The 17,255-nt window shown below is 42.0% G+C and overlaps 1 protein-coding gene and 1 long non-coding RNA gene across 3 annotated transcripts; one reads left to right on the top strand and one right to left on the bottom strand.

Moving 5' to 3' along the window:
• Positions 1 to 4,923: 4,923 nt before the first annotated feature.
• On the bottom strand, positions 4,924 to 13,508 carry SET (SET nuclear proto-oncogene). Of its 2 annotated transcripts, none has more exons than XM_048822999.2 (8): positions 13,200 to 13,502; positions 11,565 to 11,622; positions 10,304 to 10,446; positions 9,614 to 9,717; positions 9,324 to 9,437; positions 7,295 to 7,465; positions 7,050 to 7,196; positions 4,924 to 5,871 (listed from the first exon to the last, which is right to left on the bottom strand). In XM_048822999.2, the coding sequence occupies exons 1-8, from the start codon at positions 13,270 to 13,272 to the stop codon at positions 5,848 to 5,850; spliced, it is 834 nt and encodes a 277-aa protein (XP_048678956.1). In that variant the 5' UTR covers positions 13,273 to 13,502; the 3' UTR covers positions 4,924 to 5,847. The 2 variants fall into 2 exon arrangements, with proteins under 2 accessions (XP_048678956.1, XP_074976405.1); XM_075120304.1 differs by having other exon boundaries at positions 5,817 to 6,394; positions 13,200 to 13,508.
• Positions 13,509 to 13,641: 133 nt separating this feature from the next.
• On the top strand, positions 13,642 to 16,277 carry LOC125623511 (uncharacterized). The gene is made up of 2 exons (XR_012665210.1): positions 13,642 to 15,765; positions 15,900 to 16,277. It is a non-coding gene; the product is annotated as an uncharacterized LOC125623511 (long non-coding RNA).
• Positions 16,278 to 17,255: the final 978 nt, after the last annotated feature.

Below are 17,255 nucleotides of genomic sequence, written 5' to 3'. Positions count from 1 at the left end.
AGAAGCGAAACTCTTGAGGACTTGACTGGGAGCAAATTAATTTATCTCACTGAAGGGAGTGGAATTGTTCTACGGTGAGTTGTTTGTTTGTTTGTTCGTAGTGGTCGGGTTCCTAACTTCGTTCCCCTCCGCTTGATTTTCTCCACCCCAATAGGTTGGGCGTATCAGCCTAGGCCTTGGAGACCCCACGTCGCCGATGTGGAGTTCGAAGACTCTGATGATACTTTTGTGACTCTGATCAGGGACGAATTGCTGCCTGAGGAAAGCTTATCGCCTTCTGTGGTGATTCTACCACGATCCTTCCGCAGTTAAGGTTGAAAGGGCTCGACTGGAGATAAAACATTGTAAATGAGAACATTTTTAATTCTAGTGTGTGTGTGTATGTGTGTGTTTCTCCCTCTAGGGGTGAGTTGTTAGCGAGACACATATAACGGACTGATTATATGAAGCATAACATCTCGGATGTACTATTTTTTTTTGGTAACGTGTGTGTGGCGTGGAGGGAACTTTGCATGATCAGGAACAATACAGATTCGAGCCCTTCTGTATTTCCCACCCTTAGCCGCGATTTTGCTCGTGGGGTGCACATCCTGCTCCAACTCCCTCCTCCGCGCCCCTTTAAGCGCTCCAGGAATCATAGGCGATGATCCTGGACTTCATAGATCTGTCCTATTCCCGTGTGGTATCTACTCCAGCTTTACTGGGGTGTTGTCCGGGTGAAGTAAAATAGGGGAAGGGGTGGGGTGGAATATAAAATATACTTTGTTCTAGATCGAACAGGTGATCTTCAGCTCAAATTGTAGAATAGACTCTGCTAACCTCATGGGTCAGCACCCATTGAGTGACCAGCTTGAGCCACAATTGCAATTGTTGCTTCAAATTCCCTTAGCCATTTCTGTTCACATCTGTTACGTTAAAATATCATTATCCCCTTTCCTTCCCAAATTAGCACACTCACCTCCTGGCAGAAGTTCTGGTTCAGAAAACTACCCTGTGAGTTTGAATGTCTCTTCTTTACAGATTTAGGGCCTAATCCGGTTCCAATGGAAATCAAAGCTTTATTATTTAATTCAGTAAGCTAGGACCAGGACCCTAAACTCTATCACCGACTAGTAAGTACTACTAATGAATGAGCACAGCTGAGGTTTCCAGAGGTTATGAAGAGGCAGTAAAGAAACCTATACGTCTCACTAGAAAAAAAGCATGACAATTACTTTCATAAACCAGGAGAAAATATTTATTAGATGTTGTCTACCAGATAGCACGCTAAGATAAATATGATTAAAGTGAAACCATGCTTTCCAGTCCGTGTCTAATAAAGAAAAGGAGGGCAAGTAGTGTAGTAGAAACTTGGTGTTTTAGCAACTGTTTCTCTCCCTGGTCTGGAACAAATTAAAGGGAGAACACTAACCTCAGAAATCGTGTATTTCTAAAAATTTGGTACCTGACATGTATCTCCTAAAATACTATAAGCTTAGAAAATGTTGTTTACTTTTTGCAATTGACAGCTCTTTGTGCATAGTCCTTTAATTACATCCTACCAGGGGGTCCAGTAGCCCTAACCTGAGCCCACAGAGTCCCATTAAAGAAAACTGAACTTCATAATTAGAAGATCTACCCCATAACACAGCCTGATACAGGATATGGCCCTTAATTGGTCCTTACTAACCTTTATAAATATTAAGTATAGAAAAATACCCTCAACTAATATTTAAAAGGAATTTTCCAAAATCACTATGTATTATTGAGGGTATTCTCCCAGAAAATGACATGAGTGTCCTTTAATCTATTTATCAGTCACAGCAAATGCTTTCCTGAAAGCTCTAACAGTATTGTTACAGCAGAAATAAAGGCATAAAAATATCTTCTTGCAAGCCAACAAAGATCAACATTATGGTTTTAAAATTCATAGACAGTGGCTACAGTGTTTGGTGTAATTTGGGTGTTGCATCAGTAAAAATTTATTAACCTGGTCCACTTTCTCTTCAAATAGAACTGGAAAGTATTTGCAAGTTCAAAGAAATGAATATAGGCCTCAATTTCTAATCACTCATGCACATGCACACTATTCTGTCTACTGATAGAGGAAATCTGGCATTCACATTTTCACACATAGACTAATAAGAAAATAATTGAGATGCTATACATTTTGAATGACCCCCCCCCAAACACAATTGTGCTAAATTTACTAATTCTACAATCTATATACATTTCCCATGTGCATATGTTTAAGATCTGGCATTAAAGTTTACAGAAGCAGCAGACATTTCTGCTTCCTTTATCTATTAAACTTCAAACATAAGAATATGGAAGCTCTTCCATATGCTTTCTTATCATACTGGTTAAATACACGTGCTAAAACTTTATTAAATGCTTCAACTTCTAAATTGTAAACCATTAACTTAGACAACTCTCATACTGGAAGTAAAAGCCAGCTTCCATTAGCTTGAATGGGAGAATTCCTACCTCTGTTGAGAGGTTCATGATAAATGATCTGCCAAGATAATTCATAAGGATAGTTTACCTTAAAAAGTGATTAAAGGTTTTAAGGAATGTACTAGAGATCCCTCTTCCGGTCTTAATTTATGAAATTGCAGAACTTGTATTTGACCCTAATTGTTACAAGGACATTTCTATCCCTTGAAAACATACCCATCAGTGTATTACATAAGTAATTACAAGTATCTAGACAGGTTTCAGAGGAACAGCCGTGTTAGTCTGTATTCGCAAAAAGAAAAGGAGTACTTGTGGCACCTTAGAGACTAACCAATTTATTTGAGCATGAGCTTTCGTGAGCCACAGCTCACTTCATCAGATGTTTATGTGGAAACTGCAGCAGACTTTATATACACACAGAAATCATGTATTGTTTCATGATTTCTGTGTGTATATAAAGTCTGCTGCAGTTTCCACATAAACATCTGATGAAGTGAGCTGTGGCTCACGAAAGCTCATGCTCAAATAAATTGGTTAGTCTCTAAGGTGCCACAAGTACTCCTTTTCTTTTTACAAGTATCTACTAAGCTTAATGAAACGGGTCAAAGAACAGGCACTTCTAAATAGGTATGTTTGACTGAGTTTTTCCAAGTAGGTGTGTAGAGCACTGGATGGGCACTTAGGGCTGTATTTTTAAATCTGGAAAGTGTTTTAATCCCTACTCAATTTATATTTCCCCCCACTACTAGTTGATAAAAGTTTACCAGAACAAAAGTAATCTTACTAGCAGTTCAAAGGTTGTTTACTCTTACTGTTGTGAAGAATAAAACTGCAATGTAGAGTAGTTTCACCAGAAAGTTAAACCAATATTTTGTCTGCACAATAGTGGGATTGTTTTGCCACCTGTATCGTACTAATCAGTTTTTGTTTTCAAACTTGGAGGGGCATTTGATCACACCTCCCCCCATCTTACTTTTTGTCCTTGGTATTCAGCTGTACCACCTTATTGTGTGTGTCCTGGGGAAAAGCAGATTATGTAACTTTTTATAGGTCTTGCAATATAGGCAGGAGATAGTTTACGCACTCTTTCTGACAGCATAGAGATTTCTCCCTAAATAAGCACAATTTAGTTAGTTCTAGTAGCATTTTACTGTGCACTACATAAATGGCTACACAAGATGCAGGGCAACAGTTTGTCTAGTTTTAGCACTAATGTAACTAAATTGGTTAAAAGATGGAGTTATTTAAAATTGATGCAAAAAATGGACATGGACTAAAGCAGTAGGTCCAACCCAACTGTCACTGAACAAAGTGAGTTGGTTCTGTCTTTTAAGGAGTGTCTCTCCCCACTGTGGAATATCACTCAAGAGAATAACCTTACTCCGTAGCACTAATTCTCTAGCATCACAAAATACACATGTGCTGCTATGACAGGCTAAAAGAAATTTTTCCGTAAGAGTGAGGACCCCCATCCTGAGAACCCATTAGGAAAAGACAGCTATACAATGATTTAATACTAAAATTGTTCTATACAGGTTTTAAAATATCCATTGAAATGAGGTTAGTTTATATGGTATTCTACTTTTTAAAGTAATTGTATAAATGCTAATTATTGCTAGAACAGGTTTCATCAAACTTTGCCACTTGCTATTCTGGTTAGTTCTAGATGTAGATTTTAGGCAATTGATACTTTTAAATCAAAACAGGTTGCATTTTATTAGCTCACATAGTTGAAAATATAAACAGCATAGATTGGAGGTTGTATGGCACTGAAATTCCACACGCAAAGTAACCACATCCTTGTGACATGTAATTTAGCAGAATAAGATTCTTCTGTTTTTGAAGAGGAGTACAATCAGCCTGAATGTGTAATTGAAACTGATTTAACATCTCAACTGAGAAAGCTATTTACCAAATGGATTATAAACATTAGCCTTTGATCATTTAACTTGAGTTTGTATGGTCTTCTCAGTGATTTGATTTATTAGAGATATGTGGTATCTCTTACATCACTAATGAGTGTTTAAATCTGCAAATTTCTTTATTTTAGAGCATCAGGTGATCTTTTTGGTGCAAGAGGGAACATTTAAAGACTCCATTAATTTAACGTAAGAGGAATGTAACCACAACTCATTCCTATGGAGATATAAAAATAAGTAAAGAGAAACAATGTGCAGATTACAGTAATGACTGCCAATTTATAGTAATGATTGATAGGCAGTCTGACAGCAACTTATTGATAGTATCAGATAATTTATGGTAAGTTACACCTAAAGTAAACACTTTTTTCAGATATGAAAACTATCTAACAATTTAAATTCAGGTTAAATCCATATAGCCATGAGGTTATCTTGCAATACAGACATACTGACCACATACCAACAGGTGTTAAATTAGGAACTACAGACAAAAAAAATTTGACAATATACGGGAAAATGAGCAAGAAAAATCAGAAACATATTCTGTTCAGTGAAGACCATTAGTCCCTTTGTGTACACATTTAGTTTTATTGTAACAAAGCAACTTGTACACTTTAACGTTTAAAACTGAGCATCTTTCTTTCCTTTCCAGTGAACCAAAAAAAAAAAAAAAAAAAAAAAAAAGAATTTAAAAATAAACAAGAACAAAATTACAATAGAGAATGTCAATTCCAAATAAGATCCTACAGGTTCTGCTGATTCTCCATCAAGTGGCAGGGCTCAAAGTCATCATTAGGAGAAGATTTTATTTTAAAAGTGTCATCTTAAACTGCAAGGATGTTTGTTAAACATCACAATAAACATGCCAAAGGAGAAGAAGCCATGTTGTCAAAATGCCCACTTAACCCACCCAAACATCTGAAACCCACCCTTGCTGACCTTCTATACCCCATTTTTTTTTAGTTTTTTAATTTTTTTTAAACAAGAGAAAGTAGACAGACATGTTGGTAAATGCTAACTGTCCATATTCACAGAGAGACACTGTAATCTCTGAGCCCAATATACAGAGAAAGAAGGAAAAAAGCCAGATTCTATGCACTACTACACAGGGGCCTAGCACTCTTCAGCTTCCAGCAGAGTGAAGGGAGCAGAAGGTTTTCTTTTTTCCCACAGAACATGGTGTGTTGATTCCATAAACAGTTTTTGTTTTGAGACAGAAAGGGATAAAAATGAACTTGGAACAGAAACTGGTAGAGATTTTCTTTTCCACTGTATTCTGCTCAGGGTATTTCCCCCAAAATAAATGGTGAACCATGGTGTAGAGGAGAGAAAAAGAGACCTCAAGAGAACAAGGCGACTGAGCACAAGGGTGGGGGAAAAACAAACAAACAAACAAAAAAAAAAACAAACCAGCAACTTGCTCCCAGGGACTGGAGAAAAATTAAAAAGGTAAGAAAAGGAGGGGTGGGTGTTGGAATCCATCAGTGTTTAATTAGTCATCTTCTCCTTCATCTTCCTGTTGAAAGAAAAGAAACAGTTAAAATCTAGTCACTTTTTGGAGGGTGGGGAGAGGGAAGGAGCTGGAGTCAGTACATTCAAACTCCAGACAGCCCTGACTTTCAAACAGCAATTAACCAGAATTTTTGACCCTCTAAAAAGTCCTGTGCAGATATTCTTGCAGGACTGGTTGAAAAGATCATGTTTTCTCCCCCTCCATATGGAAATAGGTAAGGCTGGATAAGGTTTGATCTCCATGTTATTGCTGGGACATATGATTTGGATGAAAATTGACAGAACTATTTGTTAGTGAATATTGAAGAGACTGCTAAGGGCACCCAGAGCTTTGAATAGGCAGTCTTAAAGAGTAGTAAAGTCTAAGTAAATAATCTACAAGATTAAATAAAATACTATTTAGATACTAACAAGAATATTGCTCAGCAGAGCTTAGTTACTGCATCTAAAATCAAGCACCTTATGTGTCTACGTGCACAGCGTCCAAAGCCTTCCCCATTGTTTGCCTCCAAGGCAGTTTCATGTACCTCAATAACAAAAGCCAAATGTGGTTAATAAATTAATTGTAACAAATGAAACAGTGCAACATTCCCAGTTACTGGGTGATAACTAATTCCAAACTTTAAATCACTGGAGATTGTGAGAGTAGCAGAGGTGAGGAGGTCATCCCTAGCACTCCCAAAATGAGGACACAACCACATAAAAATTGGCAACAGTCCAGAGTAAAGTGTATATAATAGGTGAAACCTGCTAAAAGTGGATGCATACAAAAAAATTTGCTATTTATGGAATAATGTTAAAATTGGCACTCAAATACCCAGTAACTCACTAATAAAAACCAGTTTGCCAAAAGAAAAAACAGGCTTTTGGATGAACTGGGGTATAAAACAAACAGATCAATTTTCCTCATTTTTGCCAACGAGTTTCCTAAAGCTATCCATCTCCAAATTAAAGGCAGTACTTGCCCCCCCCCCACACCAACTAAATCATACACTAAAATCATTGCTCAAGCTGCAAGAACTGTTATCACCTATACGAACTCCCCTCTGAAAAACATAATAGCAGACTGTACAGTGTGTCAATAACACCTTAACATTTATCAACAAGATAAATTCAATGCTGAAACAGGATTTCCTAATTGGATCTATTCATCTCCTGGATCTGGAAACAATGTGTTCTCACCTCTCCTTCTTCTCCCTCATCATCATCTTCGTCTTCTTCCCCCTCATCTTCATCTCCTTCTTCATCAATATCCTCCAACCCTTCTTCCTCTTCATCATCATCATCATCTTCCTCTCCTTCACCTTCTTCATCATCCATATCAGGAACCTTAATTAAAAATACATATACAATGTTACTGCATTGATCAAATTAATTCTGACATTGCCACAAGAACACTGTTACAAACAGCTCAACTCTACACGTACCAAGTAGTATTGTAATGGATTTGGCCAGATGTCATCTTTGATGACTTCTCCTAGTTCATCAGCACCTGCATCAGAGTGGTCAGTGAACCAGGTAAAGAAACTTTCTGGTTCTTCATGCTGCCTCTTCCTACTGGCCTTGTTCTGTGTCTGGCTTGAGCGCTTTGTCAGGTCCTGAAAAAGAAGAGACAAAGTTAAGTATTTTCCTGAAAGAATTTCCTGACCATGTTTCACAAGATGCGTTTGGAGATGTGCTTATTTACGCAACCACATACTACTTGTTCTTTTTCAAGGAGAGGTGTGTAGGAGACAGATTATACAGAGCCCCAAGGGCATGTACTAGTTGACACCTCATAGCTATGAGTTTCAGCTACCATTTCTCATGAATAGGTTCAGTGCTAGTAAAAAAGCGCTCAATTTTTTGCTACTTTCCTCAGAATGTAAGTTTTCACTCCCTTTATTTCTAGCTTTCTCCACTGAAATATTGACAATTCAAAGAGACTACCTGTTGACCTTTGTTAATGTTCCCAGCCACACAGTGGCAAAGGTATGACACAAACCATTTACTGAAGTGCTAATTTCAAAGACTTGTTAGAACTATTTAAATGCTAACATTAAGCACAAACAATTTAAGCAGCTCTCAAATTAGCCCATGCCGCTTTCCGCAGCTCCCATTGGTTGGGAACGGCAAACCGCAGCCACTGGGAGCTGCGGGCAGCCATGCCTGTGGACAGTCAAGGTAAACAAACGGTCTTGCGGCCCGCCAGCAGATTACCCTGATGGGCTGCCCACCACTACTCTAGGCCTTTTTATAAAACATTGTCTTAACACTCCACTCTTCCTTTTCTCTCCCCCTAGGATGGGCTCATCCTTGTTTTCTTCATAAAAAAGATAAATCCTTAATCTAAGTCTTTTATCCTTGGAGTTTTCCCCTTTTAAATTTCCTGTTTCCCCTTTGTAGCAATTGCAAGGGGGAAAGCATACAACTCACTTTTTATGCTACTACAACATATTCACTAGCAAGAGAATATAATAAGTTAACCTCACGCCTTTGAGACCAATACCTCTGTACTGTCCTGTCTTATACACCTGGAAAACATGACTTCAGAGGTAACTCTGGACCTTTTACTTCGTTGCTTAATGTGTACGGACTTCTAGCTGCTGCTTTGTTGAGACACTTTGCCCAGCATATACTTGTTTATGCAATTTTATGGACAGCTATAACTCAGCTTGTTTTAATAATTAGCTGAATGACCATAAGGTACTGCAAGATGTAAGTTATTGCTGGAAGACCCCAGAACACCAGAGGAAAATGCTAAAATTTTGACTGAAGTGTGATGCAGTTTTCCAACAGATCCAACTATGACGGATTCAAATTGACTCATTTGCAATATTGTAGTTTACTTTTGTGAGGTGCAGGAAATGAGCTCCTAATTCAGAAGTTCCACAAGATGTACATGTAACTTATGAATTACAAAGAAAGCATTAACTATATAGATGTAACTGGCAAATGCAAGAAAAACAATTCATTAGATAAAAAGGTTTGTTAGTTTCCTTACAAAGACCAAGTGCCACCCAAACTTTTAGCATAATAATATTGAAATTGGAAAGGCAGCTGTAACCTGAAGTTTAAATTAGGCTTTGTTTACAATGAGAGCTGTAGCACTGATGTTAGATCAACTGTGGGAGAATTCCCTAAAAAAGTTGGGAGTGCTAATGTGGATTTGTTTTCTTTATAAAAGCACACACTTCACTGTGATTTCTAGGCCCACTCTGAGCAGTTGAACTGACATGCTTGTAGAAATACTGACAACTGGTCTTCACTAGCACTTCCACGGGTGCGCGACAAAGTGAGAGAATTAACTACAAGCTTCAGTGTAGATGCAGCCTCACCATATCCTTGGGTTTCATCCAGCAGGAATGGACTGGGTGTGTGTGTTTTTTCTTTTGCATCAAAGCACTGAGCACTCACTGCCACTGTTTCAAGTGGAGCAATGATTTAATTCCTCCCCGCCCCAGTAAAGATACATGCCTTCCCAGATTTCCATTTGATCTCAGTTGATTTTGAAGATGGATCTCCACTCTCATTCAGATGAAACTCTTTGGAGAGAACTTTATTTTCAAAGTATGGATTCTCGTCAAAATACTGTAGAGTGGAAAGAATAAAGTTAGGATTGCATACTTGTCTATAGCACACCAGATATGTTAAAAAACGTTAAGTACTATAAGTTTTGAAATATTAAGTTATGCTACTGTTCTCTGATGTAGGTTACATGCAAATAAAAATGGCACAACATTAAACAGACTGTCCGTGATACTTACAAAATCTATTCTGTAACCTGATTTGATATCTTCAAACTCTGTCACCTCAACTCTGGTCAAATAATGCAGTGCCTCCTCATCTTCTTCCCCCAACAGTGCAGATACTATGGTAGAATTAGGAATCTTGCATCACAAAGCTATTTATATAGGTTATTTTGCAGCAAACATTATAAGAAACTGTCACAGAAAGTTGATTTAGTAGGACATTTGGTATATTGTTTACTTGTCCCAGCCCATCTATAGAGGAAGCTCAAAAGAGCCACTGGCTCTCAGCTCCCCAGAGGTCACTATCAAGTACTCTCTGCAATACAGTCCATAAAAGAGCACTGAAAAGGTTGTTAAAGGTGTATTCTCTTTCACTTAAGAGGACGGTAAAAAGTATAGTGGTGGAGTCCTAATAATGGCGATCAAGTTTGTTCTTGGATTCAAAACGCAAGTGGAAGAAAATCTTTGGGACAATAGAAGTAGAAATGGATAAACTGCTTCCGTTTGATAGCATTATCGCCTCAAAAGGAAGTTCTAGGCATGTAGTCAAACAGAAGCCAGTGTTGTTAATCGGGGGAAACAAAAATCTAAGAGCAATTTTCTCAACCAAAGGACTAAAAGGCGTACATAATGTAACAAACTTCCCTGATGCCCCTCCCAGCTCCACCCCCCCGCCACCAAAAAAAAAAGGCACTGGGAACATACCTTGTGGGTGGTTGACAAATGTTGTTACCCAGAAGTTTGGGATTTTGGCGATCAGTTCTGACCTCTTCTGGAAGAATGGTTGGCGGAGTTTGTTGTATTTCTGTTCTACTTTCAAAATTTCCTCGCTTGCTTGTTCATTCAGTCTAAAGGAAAAGAAAGGTTCATGTTAACAACTGTATTATAGCATGGGGATCTGAAGTTTGAACAAAGTGCAAAATCAGTAGACAGTCCAAAACTAGAATGGATTATTTAATTAAACTAATCAACCCTGCCTGAAATATGTCAGCCAAAAACAAGGGGCCCAATCCTGCAAACACTATTTAGCTTGTACTATCGGGAGTAACCCCACTGACTTGACTGAAACTACACCACTAGTAAACGCTATGCTCTGGGGCATTTGAAGGGTTGGGCTCTAAATTGAAAGCAGCACACTATTAAAATTTGTAAATATCTAGTTTAGAAGGACCGGTGAACTTTGACACATGATACTGGATCAGATTCAAGCTCATTGCCCCTCCTCATATTATTTGCCAGAAAAACAAGATAAACACAAAATAAGTTTGTGTGCCACAAAGAGAACCGTTTAAGACCACAGAACTCTCTCTCTTTTTTTTTTTTAAAAATGGTTTGTTACACAGTAAAGTCCTAATCTTGCAAATGCTCCTCCCGGGCAGACTCCTATGTCCACTTGGAGGTTCATTAGTCAGTTTAGGAGGGTAGTGGGAAGGGTGTCTGTTTGCCAGGAAAAAGGTTGCAGGCATCAGGGCCTAAGCCGGCAGTGACCTGAGAAGATAGATAGCTTACTGCTCCAGTGTAAATTTCGATAGATTTTATAAAACATACAAGAGCCTAGAGTTTGGTGTATGCACTTTTAAATTAAATCTAGACATTTTATTAAGTCAATTTTCAGTTCTGCTTTTCACAAAGAAATGAAATCTTACAAAAATAAAATAAGTATTAACCTGCAAAAGGCAATGAGAGCCAGATCTATACTGTCAAAGCCATTTTAAAGTCATCACAATGTATTTCAAGTGTTAAAAGTCAAGTTCTATCTTAAGGCCCAGCTAGTTTACTTGTACACAGCTAAACAGGACACAAGATTGCACCTTCAAATGTCAAACCACTACTATACTTTTGAGATTTTGGAAAGTGTGAGAACAACTATGGTACATACGCTACTTCAGTTACAAAAGCATTTTTATTACCAGTTCTGCTAAAACATAATTTAAATTATTCAAAAGTTTTTTTTTAAATAATTTACCTGTCTATTTCATTCTGTACTTCATCAATATGTTCAATTGCTTCCTGTTGCTCTTTTTCTGAAAGAAAAATAAATCCATCAAACTCTGTAAGTTACTGAAAAGAAGTCTCAATAATATATGACACCACTTGAGAAACAATCAGAAAAGTTTATTTTCACAACCTTTACCACTATTCTGGATGGCATTTAAATGATTATTTCCACTTGATACAACAAGGCTCACCAGACCTTGTAAAACTACCATTTTTTACTAACTGAACTTGCTAAGTGAAGTCTCTGAAGATTGGTGTAAAGCTTTGCTGTCTTTTTCCTTTTTCCTTTAAAAAGGGCTCAAACCAGGTCCCGTGCTAATTCACAATATATTGTCATATACACTTGGTATTTTATAGCCCATCTGTTGAAACAACAATAGTTTAATAATTTACTAAAATTATACACCAAATCATTCTTTCTGAACTGAACACAGTTACAGAAATTGAATCAGTTAAGCGAACTGAATACTAAAGAAAAAATAAGATACAAAATGCTCATTAAAACAGTACAATTGGAAATGCTGTTTTCCACAATTAACAGGCGCGTTTCGGAAGAGATGCAGGTAAATATTTCAAAACCACCATGAAGTGGATATCTTCTAATCAGAACTTTAACTCGGCAGAGGCTGCTGGAGCGCTTAATTAAGCAATGGCTGTTTGCCTAAAGTGTTTTAAGATTAACGAAAGGTAGCGGGAAGCAGCTGTAGAAGTGCGGCACAGGCACCCCTCCCCCGATTACTTTGCGAACACAGAGGATTTCGTGTGATGGGGTAGCTGTTTCCGGTGGGGGCCTCAGAGCCAAGCCCTACCCCCACCCTGCGGCCGGAGATGGGTAGATTGGTGTCGTTTTCTCTCCCCCGCCCCCATTACACAGGAAAACTCAGGTGCGGGAAGCACGTGTGTGAAAGGAACCGGGCACAGCGGAGAGCGGCTGGCCTGGAGGCTCGTTGCCATGAGCACCTCCACACCCCGCGCCAAACAGGCGAACATCTATGGGTGGGGGAACCGACAGCCTTTACCGGGGGCAAGTTCCCCCTACGGCGGCGACTGATGCAAACCCCACGCCACGGTGAACCGAGTACCGACCTTTCAGGACACACGGGCTGCTCGGATCGCACGTGGGGACGGGCGGGCAGCCGCATCCCGCTGCTGCACGAGTAGCGCGTGGCTCCCCAGTCGGGCGGGCCCCGCCAGCCACCGAGACAGCGCCGCTCTATCCCGGCGCTGCGCGGCCGGGCAGCACCATGCAGCAGTAGCGGCTCCGAGACCACAAGGCGGCGAAGCATCATGGCGGCGGCGGAGCACAATGAGGCTCCGCGGATGCTGCTCCAGGAGGGGGGGTCCCGCTGCTCCGCGCAGGCCGCAGCGCCCCCCGCCCGCGGAGAAGGAGGCCGGGCAGTACAGACAAAAGGGCTCTAACATGGCCTCCTCTTGCCGCGGCTGAGGCCTGCACATCCGCCCGGCCGACCCCGCGCTCTTCCCGCCTCCGGCCCGGCCGCGGCCCGTGTGGCTGGGGAAAATGGCGGTCGGTGCAGCGCCGTGCGGGGAGGAGGAGGCCGCGGCGGCCGCCGCCATTCCCTTCCCTCCCCCGTCCCGGCCTCACCTGAGGTCTCGTCGGCCCCATCGTGGTTGGAGTTCAGCTCCTTCTTACTGACTTTGGCCGCCGGCGCCGACATGTTGGTGGCTGCGGAGCGCGGAGGGAGGGGGTTGTAACGGGACTGAGCGCAGGGGGGGCCGGGCACAGACTGCTGCTGCCGCCGCCGCTCGGACTCCCTCCGCGGCCGGGACGCCTCCTCCTCCTCCTCCTCGGCCCGGACCTGGGGCTCCCGGATAAAAGGGGGCAACAGCGGCGCTCGGGCACCCTCACGCTATCGCCCCAGCCGGGACCAACGCCGCCTCCTCCTACTGCTGCTACTGCTGGCGAGGGGCGGGCAGCGTTGTGCGCAAGCGCAGCAACCCCCCCCTCCGGGGCACAGGGGTACGAAGGCCACACTGCGCATGCGTAGCAATCCCCCTCTCCCGGCCACTGGGGAGGGGAGGCGCACACCGCAGGCGCAGAAAACACCGCTCTTGGGCATGTGAGACCAGCGCTGTTATGCGCAGGCGTAGACACCCCCTCCCGTCCTGAACATCCAGGGGCGGGCAGCTTTGTGCGCAGCCGCACCAGACTCCATGTGGGCCCCGCCTCCGCCGCCTGCCCCACGCTGTGCCCCCATTGGCCGCGCCTCGCGCACAGGGAGAGGGCGGACGGAGCTCAGTGCTAAGGCACCGAGGACGGCGCGAGAAGCGGGCGCGGGAGAGGGAAAGTAGGACAGCGGCGCGCGCTGTCCCGCTCCATCACACACGTGGCTGGTTCCGCCCGGCCTTCGACAGCTGTGCCCAGGGATGGGCTGCCGCGCCCCCAGGCGATGACCTTGCAGCTCTCTTGCCCCAAAACACGCTCCAGCCACTGGCCTTGCAGCTCCATAAGTGCCCGAGGGTTGGCCCCGCAGGTTTCCTGCCCAGTAAGGAGCTGGCGTGGTGGCCTATGCATGCCTGCTGTGGTAGCCATGATAGTCACAACATCCGCTGTGTGCAACGTACACCTACCACCTCCTGCTCTGGCACAGTGGCCCAAGGGAAGAGTGTATCACGGGCTGTCTGAACTCTGTCCTGTACAATCTGTCACCACAGAAAAAGGATGTAGGCTTGAGGGAGCCACTGGTAGCTATGCAGCAATGTCACTCAGTAATGGGGTTCTGGGGTCACCTGACTGTTAATCACTCATAATAAGTGTGCTGCTTTGGGTTCTTTGTCCTTCTAAAGCCTAAACCCAACCTGTAACGTCTTCTGAAAGGTTAAGCTGAGAGGCACTGGTTGGCTCATAGAGTCAATAATTGGTTTTTGATATCTCAATTAGCGGTTCCTATCCAGTTGCAAGTGAATAACGAGCACAGGTCACTGCCATCTTGTTGCTATTTGAAAAAGCCTAGGCCACAGCTTCAAATGCTTCCGTTAGCCTGCGTCTCAACGAGCGTTTAGAGAGCTTTTCAATCGCATTCAGCTAACTTGATTGAGATAGCATAGGGCTTCTTAGGAGACTAGATATCGATTGTAAACACACTTTTTTTATGTTCTGGAGCTGCCGGTCATGGCTATGTAGTTACTGTTGAATTCCATTTTGCTCTTAAAACATGGATTCAATCACTTTGTTGTGTTTCATCCCCAAATGTACAGCGCTTATTCTTTGAGTAATTTAAACATACATCAGGTTAGAAGGTGATTCAGTGATTTGGGGGGGGAGGGATAGCTCAGTGGTTTGAGTGTTGGCCTGCTAAACCCAGGCTTGTGAGCTCAATCCTTGAGGGGGCCACTTAGGGATCTGGGGCAAAAATTGGGGATTGGCCCTGCTGTAAGCAGGGGGTTGGACTAGATGACCTCCTGAGGTCCCTTCCAACCCTGAGATTCTATGTTTCTATACCCTCATGTGCTCAGCACAGAGTAAGCGAACCAGAAGCTCATCTTTTCCACTGCATTTTTCAGTCTGCTGTTTCTCTGCCACTCTCTGGCCTCTTGCATTGTCCCTGGTTCTCTTGCTCTCTTCTTTCGCCTCCTTTTCATATGGCTCTTCTCACACACTTTACCCAACATCCCAGTAACACTTCCCTGCCTGATCCCTCTCTCCCCCTCAGATGGTTCCTACTGTTGTCACTGCACTTTCTTCAGCTTTCTTCTCTCTGGGATTCCCCCTAAGAACTGCCATTCTCACCTCTCAAATTCCAACAGCCAAATCCCTCGTGTCACTCCCCAGTTGCTGTCTTTCACGTCCAAATTCCAGCTCTAACAGTCACCATTCCCAACTGTCCCGGAGTGTTCTGTGACTTTTCTATTTCTAATGTTCTAGCCCTGTTTGCTGTATGAATAGCTGCCAAGAGGAAAGGAACATCACTGTATTTGGTCTCATTACGTCTGTACGATAGCAATTGTTAGTACCATGGGTGAGCATGCTTATTGGCAGTCAGAAATGAGAAGCAAGGGACTGAAAGAGTCATGGAGACTAAATTATTTTCTCCTTCCTAGGGGTGTCTCTCCAGGGCACTGTTGAAGCATATCACTGAGGAGAAACTGCCTCATTCCCTGTGTGAATCTCCTAAGATCCATTATTGTTGCTGTCTTCATCTTCAGAGAGGGTAAGTGTGGCTTGTTTTTTTCCTTCTTTAATAGCTGGCTTCAAGTTTAATCGCTGGAGCCAGTCTATACGGCAAACAGTTATATCTGCTTGGATTGTCTCTGGCATAAACCATATATTTACCATTCACTGCAGTTCTTCAGATTTTCATATGAAGGGCTCCAAGTACCTAAAAACGTGGACATCTGTAGGAAAGCTACTTCCAAATGGGAACATCACAGTGGGAGAAGCCTCTGTCTACTCCTCACCCTGCATTTGAGTCTATGAATTATTTAGAGGCTTGGAAGGATTAGATTTTTGATAGATATCAGTAAACATCTATTTCACCGTACACACACAAACTGACAAAAAGTATTTCCATCCATAATAACTGAAATATACAGGCAGGCAAAGTTAGAAAAATGCTACTTGAGAACGTATTAGAGTTTGATTTAACAATACGTACTTGGTATATTTTGACATGTGACGTTGATAATTTGTATTTTAATGGTTATAAAGTTTTAACTTTCTGAATTTCAGTGTCTTCTGTCACTAAATAATTTTTGTCTGACCACCCCGTTGCCTGAACCTCCCATACTTTCCCACAAGTGTGAACATTTAAATGGTTAAAAATAAAAAAAGCTTTAAAATAAACATCAGTATCCATTGAAATGATATTAAAAAAATTGATTCTGTCAAGCCTGATCATTCGGTATCCCTGAGGCACATGATTAGTATGGCCCATTGATGCATCTAAGGTCTAGTAAGCTGGGATGCGCCGTCTTGAATGCCAACACCACATTGTAGTTCCTGGGTACTGATAAGAACATCCTATGAAACTGTTTACCTTTTACCAGAACTAGGTAATTAGCCTATGGGACCACAATATATTCATTAGAGAGAGAGAGAGAAATACTTGAAATGTTTGTATTTTTTTCCCCAAAAAAAGGTCAGGAAGCAAATTCAGATCTGTATATGCTCCATGCAGTGAGAGAAAGCTAGGAACTCACTTCTCTTTTTGGAGGGATGGCCCAGTCTGTTATTCTTCCACTGCTACTTCTTGCTTTTTCTTTGATTCTGTTGGTTTCCCCTCTTGTTCCCTTCCTTTCACTCAGCTCTTCTGATGCACTCTTCCAAGCTTCCTAGTAATGCTTCCTCCCTGACTGCTCTTCTCTTCTCTTCTTTTCTCTCTTCCCCATACTTTTATCCTTCTCATGTCAGCTGACCAGTTCCAACTGTTGCTTTCAAGTGCCATGGAACCTCCTGCTTCCAACAGTCTCTCTCTCCTCCTTTTCAAAGGGACATCACCCAACCATTCCAATCACTGTGTTTACAAAACGCCCATTGCTTTACGGGGGACCATGTGTAAACTGTAATAGTATATCACTCCTGTGTACCTTCCCAATCATTACAAGTCAGGGACTTTTTGCTCCTCTTCACTGTCAGATGTGACAGGGTGTAAAGTGATAGAGTAGCTCCTGAGTCCATGGAAGGATGAGAGCAGAGCGTACT

This window comes from Caretta caretta, chromosome 16, assembly GCF_965140235.1.
Source record: "Caretta caretta isolate rCarCar2 chromosome 16, rCarCar1.hap1, whole genome shotgun sequence".
Lineage (NCBI taxonomy): Eukaryota > Metazoa > Chordata > Testudines > Cheloniidae > Caretta > Caretta caretta.
Note: the sequence above shows the minus strand (reverse complement) of the source record. Positions and strands in the feature narration are given on the sequence as shown.

What these genes read in the sequence shown, in the direction of transcription:
- SET (XM_075120304.1), bottom strand. Translation starts at nt 13,272, where the DNA reads ATGTCGGCGCCGGCGGCCAAAGTCAGTAAGAAGGAGCTGAACTCCAAC. An exon ending in TGGGGCCGACGAGACCTCAG is followed by an intron (nt 11,623 to 13,199) that starts GTGAGGCCGGGA and finishes TTTTTCTTTCAG; the next exon opens with AAAAAGAGCAACAGGAAGCA. An exon ending in TCAAATGGAAATCTGGGAAG is followed by an intron (nt 7,466 to 9,323) that starts GCATGTATCTTT and finishes CTTCTTTTTCAG; the next exon opens with GACCTGACAAAGCGCTCAAG.